General features: G+C 55.4%; 1 protein-coding gene across 1 annotated transcript; it reads right to left on the bottom strand.

Moving 5' to 3' along the window:
• Nucleotides 1–3,789: 3,789 nt before the first annotated feature.
• CST3 (cystatin C) lies at nucleotides 3,790–7,194 on the bottom strand. Its single transcript, XM_062203785.1, has 3 exons — nucleotides 6,908–7,194; nucleotides 4,910–5,023; nucleotides 3,790–4,092 (listed from the first exon to the last, which is right to left on the bottom strand). Exons 1-3 carry the CDS (start codon nucleotides 7,154–7,156, stop codon nucleotides 4,009–4,011), a joined length of 447 nt encoding a protein of 148 aa, XP_062059769.1. The 5' UTR covers nucleotides 7,157–7,194; the 3' UTR covers nucleotides 3,790–4,008.
• Between the last annotated feature and the right edge of the window lie 3,491 nt (nucleotides 7,195–10,685).

The raw sequence follows: 10,685 nt of genomic DNA, 5'->3' as shown, positions 1-10,685 counted from the left end.
CTTCAGCAGGCAGTGGTGATAGCTCAAGTAATTGGATTCCTGATAGCCCACTGGGAGATGCGGAGTTCCTAGCACCCAGCTCTGGCCCCTGCCCGTTCCTGGCCATTGTGGGCATGCAGCGAGCGACCAACTGGATGGAAGCTCCTTCTTTCTTTCTTTCTTCCTTCCTTCCTTCCTTCCTTCCTTCCTTCCTTCCTTCCTTCCTTCCTTCCTTCCTTCCTTTCTTTCTTTTTCTTTCTTTCTTTCTTTCTTTCTACTTTCTCTCTCTTTCTCTCTCTCTCTCTTTCTTTCTTCTTTTTTGACAGGCAGAGTTAGATAGTGAGAAAGAAAGACAGAGAGAAAGCTCTTCCTTTCATTGGTTCACCCCCCAAATGGCCGCTACGGCTGGCACACTGCAATCCGAAGCCAGGAGCCAGGTGCTTCCTCCTGGTCTCCCATGTGGGTACAGGGCCCAAGCACTTGGGCCATCCTCCACTGCCTTCCCGGGCCACAGCAGAGAGCTGGACTGGAAGAGGAGCAATCGGGACAGAACCCGGCACCCCAACCGGGACTAGAACCCCGGGGTACCGGCGCCGCAGGCGGAGGATTAGCCAAGTGAGCCGTGGTGCTGGCCTTGTGTGTCTTTCTGTCTCTCAAAAAGGAAGTTTATTTTGCTGCCAAAAAAAAAAAAAAAAAGAAAGCCATGCATCCTTTTTCTTAACACGAATTTTCCACGAACTGTTTGAGGACTCAGGTGTGCTTGGATTTCAAAAGTGTTTTGCACCAAAAAAAAACTTCTAACACTTTACTGTTCCGTGAACTTTTTGAAGTCCCCTCATGAATCTTACCTGGTCTTAAGGAAGCCAGACTCCAGAGTTGACATGACGTGACCCCTGAGTTCATCTCACTCGGCCACATAAGCCTCAGGGCACTTGGCTCTGAAGAGACCTCTTGGTCCCCTGATGCCAAGGGCAAGACTACATCTGGTAGTAGCCACAGGCCACTAAAGCCCAGAGCTCGAATTGTCTATAAAGAGGGGGCTGATGCTGTGGCGTAGTAGGCTAAGCCTTTGCCTATGGTGCCGGCCTCCCATATGGGCACCAGTTTGAGGTCTGAGTCCCGGCTGCCTCACTTCTGATCCAGCTCTCTGCTATGGCCTGGGAAAACACTGGAAGATGGCCCAAGTGCTTGGGTCTGTGCACCCATGTGGGAGATTTGCAAGAAGCTCCTGGCACCTGGCTTCAGATCGGCCGAGCTCTGGCCATTGTGGCCATTAGGAGAGTGAACCAGCTGATGGAAGATCTCTCTCTGTCTCTCCTTCTCTCTGTAAATCTGCCTTTCAAATAATTTTTAAAAGAATCTATAAAGAAACAGACACCAAAGCGGACAAAAAGAAAATAGGCAAAATCTGTAGTTTTCTTATCAATAACAAGTGTTCGAGAGAAGCGACGGGGAAATATTCCTGACAAAATACAAAATATCCAGGGACAGAGTTCATAGGAAATACAAAAGACAGATAAAAGGTGTTTTTTTTTTTTTTTTTACTCTACCAAAGGATGTCATAAAAGCATAGACACATTGCATGGTACATGGTATTCTGAAGAGCTCAAAAATTATATACTGTCAATTTTTTTTTTGCCCCGAATTAAAATATAAATGTTATATGATCCTGGCCGAAACACTAAAAATTCACTTTGGGCACCAGAAGAGTCCTTTCCTTTGGAAGAGTAGGTTTTTAAAGAATTATATCCATTTCTTTCTGAGAGCGAGGGCAAGCTCTCTCATCTGCTGGTTCATTCCCCAAATGCCTGCAACAGCTGAGAGGCTGAAGCCACGAGCCAGGATCTCAACGCAGGTCTTCCCACATGAGTGGTAGGAACCCAACTACTTGAGCCCTCCCTGCTGTCTCCCAGGGTGTGCATTCGCAGGAAGTTGGAACCAGGAGCAGAGCCAGGCATCAAATCCAGGCACTCTGATGTGCGATGTGGATGTCCTAACTGGCATCTTCATGGCTAGGCCAAAGATGCACCCCCTAACTATATTTAGAAAACCAAATTTAGAGGGAGAAAAGAATAGAGTGGCCATTCTACCATAAAGTTAAAAAAAAATTAAATTTGGCCAAAAAACAGGAGACAAGAAAGAGAATGAGCTCAATTTAAGAAACTGACCCATGAAGCTATAGCGATTTGCTATAGGGCTAAGAAGCAGGTTTTGGAAGTCTCACAGAAAAGCAACCCTGGCTCATGATTTGCTGATCATTGACAAGTTGCCCTAATATGCCCTAGTATGGCAAACACCTGTTCTTTCTTTCTTACAACTCTGTGGGCCAGGAATTCAGGAAGGGCATGGCTGGGTGGTTCTCGCCTGGGCAAAGAGGTGACAGCAGGTGCCATGGTCCCTTGTGAAGTCAGATGGACTGGACATCTGAGAGAGCCCACTCACCCAGTTGGGAGGTGATGCTAGCTTTGAGGGGTCATCCCTGGTGGCCTCGTGGGCATGGGGTCTTGGCTGGGGCCCCTTACAGAGAGCCTGGCTTCCTCCAGGAGCTCACCAGAAGCTCTGAGGGCCTTCCCCGACCTCACTTCCTAGGCAGCTGCTAGTAGATGCAACCACAAGGCCACCCCAGACATGCCACCTTTCAGAGCCACGATACAAGGTATCATAACTAGATCAACGGAAAAAAAAAAAAAAACAAAAAAAAAAACCTCTAAAACTTACTGTTAACCCAGGGCCAGAAAGATACCCAATCTATGTATAAGGAGAAACCTTAGAGAGGATACACTTCTATTTAACACTCAAAGCAACAAGCCCCAGAGTTAGGCCTGAGAGGCGCAAGACTGGGCTTCCTCCCCAAGGAACTTTTGACCGCCAGGTTTCAGCAGTTCGGGCTAATGGGCGTCCTCAGGGATGCCGGCATCACAGGTGGTGGCTTCGCCTGCTACACCACAGTGCCCACCCCATGTGCACCCCCCTTTAGTCCCATTTTCCCGCAGGCTTTTTGGAGCCCCCTCCTGTACTCTCAGGCTTGGTTTCCAGGTAGGTCCCTAGGTCTTCGGTGGCGGGTAGACGGAAGTCATTACTCACTTGGTCTCTGGGCAACCTAAGCACCTCAGTTTAACATGGATGGTATTTACTGCCTGGCCAAGCTCCACTGAGGGCCAGCCCCAGGCCATGGGCACCACCCACACCCCTCCTTCTTCCCCAAGGGCAGCCTACGCCCCTGCTACTGCAGCTGAATGCTTGGGTTCCTGCCTCCTCCCTGCTTTTCCCTCCCCTGAGTTTCAGATACCCACCCCTCAAAGTGGCAGCTTCTGCCATGCCTGCTCTCAGCCCTGCTCTGATCTCCACCAGGAGCTCTTGGAACAGGACGTGGCTCCTAAACCTCACGCAGATGTTCAAACCCCAAAGTCTTAGAGGTGGTGGTTAACGGGCTAATGTTCATGGTTGGTGGCTTCAGGGTGGAGACTCCATCTAACTGCATCTGGGAGGTGGGCTTGTTGGGAGGTCTCTAGGACCCTGGGCAGTTGTCCAACTTGGAAGGTGGTTCTCGGTTGAGCATGGCTGTATGAGCCAGGCAAGCTTGCAGGCTCACCAAGTGATCACCCTCTGCCCACCTTCCACACACACCAGATGCCACCTGCCTGACCTTGACTATGAATCGTCAAACCCACGCGTGGAGACAGCCATCTCCTTTCCAAAGCAGCTCCTCTAGATGTCTCTGTTGAAGCGACAAAAAGCTGACTAACATGGCTGCACGCCACCCCCCACCCCCCCCCCCCCCACCCCCAGCACGGCAGGCAACTCCAGGAAAAAGAGCCGATGCTATTTTTTATTGGATACAGTCGAGGCAGCCCACATGTGCCACACAGCAGTGGAGCTGACAAGCTAGGGAGACAACAAGGGTGGAGCCACTGAGCTGTTCAGAACCCGCCTCGCCAAGTCTTCCAGCAAGGCCCTGGGACTCCCACCTAAGCCAGGGTGTGTGGAGCCAGGGGCAGCGGGTGAGGCCGTGGAGCTGGCACTGACCCCCTAGGCATTCTGGCAGTTGGATTTCAGCAGGGAGATTTTGTTCAGCCAGGGCACGCTGTAGATCTCAAAGGAGCAGAGCATCTTCTGTGAAAGGAACAGAGAGGGGCAGTCGGTGCGGGTGACAGTTAACCAGCACGCGCCCTGGCATGTGAGGTCTGAGCGTGTGCGACGAACAGGGGTGACTCTTGTCCCCACCCGCCCCCACCCCACTGGTTGAGAACATGGCGCCACCTGTCACTCCACATCTCCCACCCGGTCCTCACTTGCCCTTGCCCTGTGAGCTGTAGCGTCTGCAGGGCTACAAGAGCCCCAGGAGTGTAGGGCAGGGGACAGGCGCCCCCTTTCTCCCTCTACCTCTTACACCTGGGTGGGCTGCAGGAGGGGTGTAGAAGGAAGACCCCAGAGGGCGGAAGCCAGTGACTAGGGGATAGTGGCTCTCTCCATGGCAGCAACCTCGCAAGAGCTGGCCCCATCCATAGAGAGAGCCTTGGAAGGCTCTAGACACTCCTAAGCCTCTAATTCTGTCTGATCTGTTCAGTGGGGCAGGTGGCCAATGCTGGGGCTAAACAGAACCCCTCCCCTCTACCCCCTCCCAGGCAGCCCCTCCTGCAGCTGCTGCTCCTTGTCCAGCAGGTGCGACCTCCAAAAGCAAGCCGTGCTGCCCTCCCCATAAACCCCCATGCCCAGGCTAGACCCCCTTATCTTAGCAATTCAGGTTAATCATGGGTACATACAGCCCTACCGCTCTCCACATGCACACATACACAAAACTCACACCGGTGTGTGTCTACGTATGAATCCCTGACCCCTGGCTACCTCTCCCCACACATGCACAGGCTTGCACACGCACACGCACACACACACACACACACCCTCCCCTCTGCCTCCATCAGGCACATACCCTCTGCAGGTCCGGCTGGTCATGGAAAGGACAGTTGGCCAAGTTGGTCTGGGTCTTAGTGCACGTGGTCCGGCCTATCAGCACATCCAAGTAGTATTTCACGCCAGCTACGATCTGCGAGGGTACGAGGAGTGAGAGTCAGCACGCCCTTCACTTTCACACATGCAGTCACTCTGCTGTTATTGCTGGGCTGCCAGAACTGCCACCCACAAGGCCACAGGAGCTGCCTCCCCCTCCCGCCTGCCACACCCAGGCCCTGGCTTCTAACTCCTTTGAGTCCAGGCAGCTCCCAATAGGGTGTCTCCTGCAGCTGGGCGGAGTGATTAAGAGGAAACGCAAGAGGGAAGCCAGGGACTATAAATATGTCTTAGCCAGCTCCAGGGACAGGAGGCACAGCTCTGGGGAGCCAGCCAGGCGGGGGCAGGCAAACAGTTCCATGTACGGGGAGCACAGGGCAAGGACCTGGTGCAAAGCAGGGCTCTGCGGGGACAGGGTTCCTGAAGTCCTGCTAACTGTGGGCAGGAGGCAGCGGGCACTGTGTTTTAGGCAGGCAGGTGGATACAGAGTGGGTTTGGGATGCACAGGATGAGGGAACTAGGAGGGGGGAGCCAGGGCCTCAGACCTTGCCCTGGGATCCCTCGGACGACGGTTTTCCCATCTGTAAAATGGAGCTCGCAGGTCCAGCGGTCTACAGCACCTCACTCCAAGCCGGTGTCCCCCTGGAGGAGACGTGGGCCAGCAGGGACCCGCTACAAGCCTCAGGGCCCCAACACCAGCCGACTCCTCTGAGAGATGTGGCCCAGGCCCATGACTCAGCTGAACTCCCAAGGGAAGGCAGACGTGAGCTGTGAGCACGCGTGTGGCCCACTCGGCTGCTGCCAAGTGGCCCGGCTCTCTGGCCTCAGGTCCAGTTCCAGGCTTCAGTCCTGGCTGATGCTCCTGCCTGCTGCCCTTCCCCCACTGCTGGCCAGAGGCCTGACCTCACACCTGGCTGCAGCAGCACAGCCTAGGTAGTGCCAGGGGCAAGTGTGGTGACACAAGTCCCCGGGCCTTCTCCCAGGGGAAGGAAGGCCCTGCTGAGTGGCCCCTGCCGAGGACTCCTGGGGCAATCACCTCACCACCTGTGTGTACCCCGGAGGAAACATCAGCTTAACCCAGACAGGTTATGGCAGCTTAGCAGAGGGTGGGGTGCTACTGTGTGATCCTCAGAGATGACACAACACGATAGGGCGGCCACCAAGTACGCACTGGCCCATCACGGACCAACAGGTCCCAGTGGCTGAACCTCTCACGGATGCCACTGTCATGTGACAGCCCGAGGATCTGCTCCAGATCAGAGTCAGGACCTGGACCGTACAGCACTGAGCCTGGGGAAGCTGGTCAGTGGAGTGGGGGGAGAGGAAGAATGGGGACAGCAGCCGGGTCTGTGCATTATTACAATTCAGCGCATGCAGGCTGACGGCTGATTTTCAAAAGCGCGCGTTAGGGAGGTAAGAGAAAGCGCTTGCTTTCCGGAAACGCACACGGAGGCATAAACAAGCTCGCATGTGCATAGGGAGAGGGAAGGGGTGCGCCGAGAAGTTGGAGGGATGCTGGAGAAGGGTTACTGGAGAACGCTCTGTAGCATCTTTGCCACCCTCTGTTCCGTGAACTGGAAACTATGTCAGGCTCAGAAGGCAAAAAGAAGTGTTCAGAAGCCATCCGGCGGCTCGGCGGGCTGCGGGCTCCGTCCCTTTGTTCTGCTCCACTCACGGTCCTTTAATGAACAGCTCCCACTGTGCTCCCGGTGCCCAAGAGGCTGGGGTCCGGGGCTGCGCGGGACAGGGACCCACACACAGACGCACCCAGACCCTGACCCCTGCGGCGCCTCCAGCCGGCCGGCGCTGGGACCCAGGACTAAGGCGCCAAGCGCGGTCAGCTGCTCCGATGGGATTCCAGGCCGCCGGCCCGCCCGGATCCCCGGGCCCCCAGCCCAGCCCGGCCCGCCCCGGCACACACCTGCCTGCGAGCGCGCACCACCTGCAGCGCGCGGCTGTGGTACATGTCGTTGCTGCCCTTGTTGTACTCGCTCTCCGCAAAGCCCAGGGCGCGCTGCACGTCCTCCTCTTGGACGTCGACGTCCTCCAGGCCGCCCAGCAGGCGCGGCGACTGCCTCGTCCTGGCGCCGGCCGCGGGGCTCACGGCCAGGGCGAGGGCCACAACCAGGGCGGCCAGCAGCAGCAGCGGAACACCCAGGGACCTCGCCATGGTGCGTGCGCAGAAACGGAGCAGCCACCGGGCAAGACTGCGCCCGAGTGCGGGCGGCCGCGCTTTTATGGGCTCGCCCCGCATGGGCCCGCCCCCGGCCCGCCTCTTCCGGGGTCCGCCCCGCCCTCCGCACGAGGCCCGCCCCGTCCCCGCTCAGGGAGCCTGCCCGCCCTTGGGGCCCGGGCACCCGAAACCGGGGTCTGGACGCCGAGTCCCGCTGCCTCGGGCAGGGTGGCGGCCTGGGCCCGCGGAGGTCCGGGAGGGGGGCGTCCGTGAGCGCCGAGGAAGCCCCGGGGAAATCGAGTCTGCGCCGCGTTTTGGGGACCTCGGGAACCAGCCGCAGCAGGAGAAAATGGGCCTTGGTTCTGGGTTCAGGGAGCTGAGCTGCGCAGCCAGCCGAGGGCCCGGGGCTCCTCGGTCTGCGAGTGGGCGCGGTTTTAAAAGGAGAAAACTTTTCGTTAATACTATGTAGGCTAATCTATTAAATAATATTTCACAGTCCAGCTGTGTCTTTTTTCATTTGGAGCAGGTGCTGGTTCGGGCCGGTCCTGTTTGGGGTGCATGGTGGCCACAGAGTGCTGGTGGCCGACAGCCCAGCTTTAGGGGAGGGGCAGGGGTCAGAGGTCAGAGGTGCTGTGGCAGAGAGATGGCTATCCCGGGACACATGGGGCCTGGAGGTCGCCTTGAGACCCAAGAGGACACGAAGCCCAGGCCAGACCAGGGGAGCAAAGCTCTGCACAGGGGCCACCGCCGGTGCCGAGTTCTTGGGAGGGCCGAGTGGGCTGCTTAAACGGGGACCTGATGTGCTCCGGAAGCTCCGTGCTGGCTGTGTGGACAGCACCCTTGGTGGGGAGCCCCTAGCAGGCTGGGGAAGGAATGTTGCCCCACCTGGGACCCCTTTGTTCCCCCCCCCCCCCCCACTTTTCAGGGAGCAACACTGCTGGCTCAGGGCTTGTGCTTACTCCTGGGAAAATTTCACCTGGTTTTATTTGTTATTTTTATTTAATTATATTTATGTATTTATTTTTACTTGAAAGGTAAGAGTTAGAGAGAAGGAGAGAGAGAGAGAGAGAGAGAGAGAGAGAGAGAGAGAGAGAGAATCTTCCATCTGCTGGTTCACACTCCAAACAGTTGCAATAGTCAGGGCTGGACCAGGCTGAAGCCTGGAACTCTATCCGGGTCTCCCACATGAGTGGCAGCGGCCCAAGCACGTGGTCCATCTGCTGCTGCTTTCCCAGGTGCATTAGCAGGGGCCAGGATCGGAAGCAGAGCATCGGAGACTTCAACCTCGCAGTGTGATGTAGGATACTGGTGGTGCTGCAGGTGGTGGCTTAACCTGCTGCTCCCCAATGCCAGCCCAACCTGATTTTGAAAAAAATCACCTTGAGCGAGGTATGATTTAGTAAGTGCACGGACCACTGGTGCCACTTTTTCAAGGTCATCTTGTGCCCCCCCCGCCCTTTCCCGGCTTTGGTTGCCACCCCCCCCCCCCCCCGGCTGTCCTTATGGACTCATTTCTTCTGCTTGCTCTTGAACTTCTCATAGACAGAATCACGCTGTGAGCACACGCCTGCCTGGCTGCCTGGCTGAGCATTGTTTTTGAGCTCCCCCGGTTCTGTTTAGTCAGCTTGATTGTTCATTATTTCCCTCCCCAGGTTAACAGGGTGTGTTCAGGCGGTCTCGCTTGGGAGCTTAGAAAGCCTAGAGCTAAAGATTCATGCCATGATGCAGGCCTGGGCGTGAATGCGACTCGGGAGTGGAGAAGGTAGGAGAGGTTTTGAATAGATAGTTGGTTTCCTCTCTTCCATTCACTCTACCCTCGGTGACAAATGACCCATGGTGAAGGTGGCAGGCTTTTCCACCATGACCAAGCACATAAAACACCACCCTAGAGTGGCAGGTGGCCAGATCAAGTCATCCAAGAGGATTCTGGACACTGGGGGTTTGGAGCACTGAAGACACAGTGCTAGGGCAAGCGTGTGGCACAAGTGATTAAGTTGCCACGTGAGAGGCCCACATCCCATATCAGAGTGCCTGATGCAGTCCCGACTCGACTGCTTCTGATCCAGCTCTCGGCTAGTGAACAGCCAAGGAGGCAGCAGGTGATGGCTCAAGTACTTGGGTCCCTGCCAACAACATGAGGGACTCTGATTTCTGGGCTGTTGGGTTTGGTGTTGGCCCAGCGCTGTCTGTTGCCAGCATTTGGGGAATGAATCAGCAGTTGGAACATCTCTCTGTCACTGCCTTTCAAATAAAATAAAAATAAACTTAAAAAAAAAAAAAAAAAGTAGTGTCAGAGCCGGCGCTGTGGCATAGCAGGTTAAGCCACTGCCTGCTGTGCCGGCATCCCATACGGGCTCTGGTTTGTATCCCGGCTACTCCACTTCCAGTCCAGCTCCCTGTTAATAGTCTGTAGAAGATGGCCTAAGTGCTTGGGCCCCTGCACGTATGTGGGAGACCTGGAAGAAGCTCCTGGTTCCTGGCTTCAGCCTGCTATAGCCCTGGACATTTGGGAAGTGAACCAGCAAATGGAAGATCTCTCTCTCTCTCTCTCCCTCTCTCTCTGTAACTCTGACTTTCAAATAAACAAATCTCCTAGAAAAATGTAGTGTCACTAGCCATGGCGGACACTGAGCAACTCATGGGTTTTGGGACATCTCATAATGGAAAGGCTGGGCTGTCCCTCGTGGAATGTGAAGAGTCCTGTGGGGTCAGACTCAGGTCAAGACCCTTACACACAGGAGCCAGCTCTGTGGCATAGCAGGTAAAGCTGCCGCTGCAGTGCTGGTATCTCATATGGGCACCGGTTCGAGTCCTGGCTGCTCCACTTCCGATCCAGCTCTCTGCTAAGCAGAGGAGGATGGCCCAAGTGCTTGGGCCCCTACACCTATGTGGGAGACCCAGAAGCTCCTGACTCCTGGCTTCGAATCTGCCCAGCTCTAGCCATTGTGGCCTTTTGGGGAATGAATCAGTGGATGGAAGATCTCTCTCTTTCTGCCTCTGCCTCTCTGTAACTGTGCCTTTCAAATAAGTAAATCGATCTTTTTTTAAAAAAGATTGATTTATTTTACTTGAAAGTCAGAGAGTTACACACAGAAGGAGAGGCAGAGAGAGGTCTTCCATCCGCTGGTTTACTCCCCAATTGGCTGCAACGGCCAGAGCTGCGCCGATCTGAAGCCAGGAGCCAGGAGCTTCTTCCTGGTCTCCCACTCTGGTTCAGGGGCCCAAGGACTTGGGCCATCTTCTACTGCTTTCCCAAGCCATAGCAGAGAGCTGGATAGAAAGTGGAGCAGCCGGGTCTCAAACCGGCGCTCATATGGGATGCTGGCACTACAGGCAGTGGCTTTACCTGCTACGCTACAGCGTAGATCTTTTTTTAAAAAGACCCTTATACACACCCTCCCCCCATCTCTCCTCTTCCCCTTCCCTCCTCTGACTCAGGGTGCCATGGGGATGCTTCCAGAACGTGTACCATGTTGCTAGGACACTTGGGGCTCTGCTAGATTGATGCCAGCCATTACGACACTGT

The sequence above is a fragment of the Lepus europaeus genome, chromosome 10, assembly GCF_033115175.1.
Source record: "Lepus europaeus isolate LE1 chromosome 10, mLepTim1.pri, whole genome shotgun sequence".
Taxonomy (NCBI): Eukaryota; Metazoa; Chordata; class Mammalia; order Lagomorpha; family Leporidae; genus Lepus; species Lepus europaeus.
The sequence above is the reverse complement of the archived record's forward strand: the minus strand, read 5'-3'. Positions and strand labels throughout refer to the sequence as shown.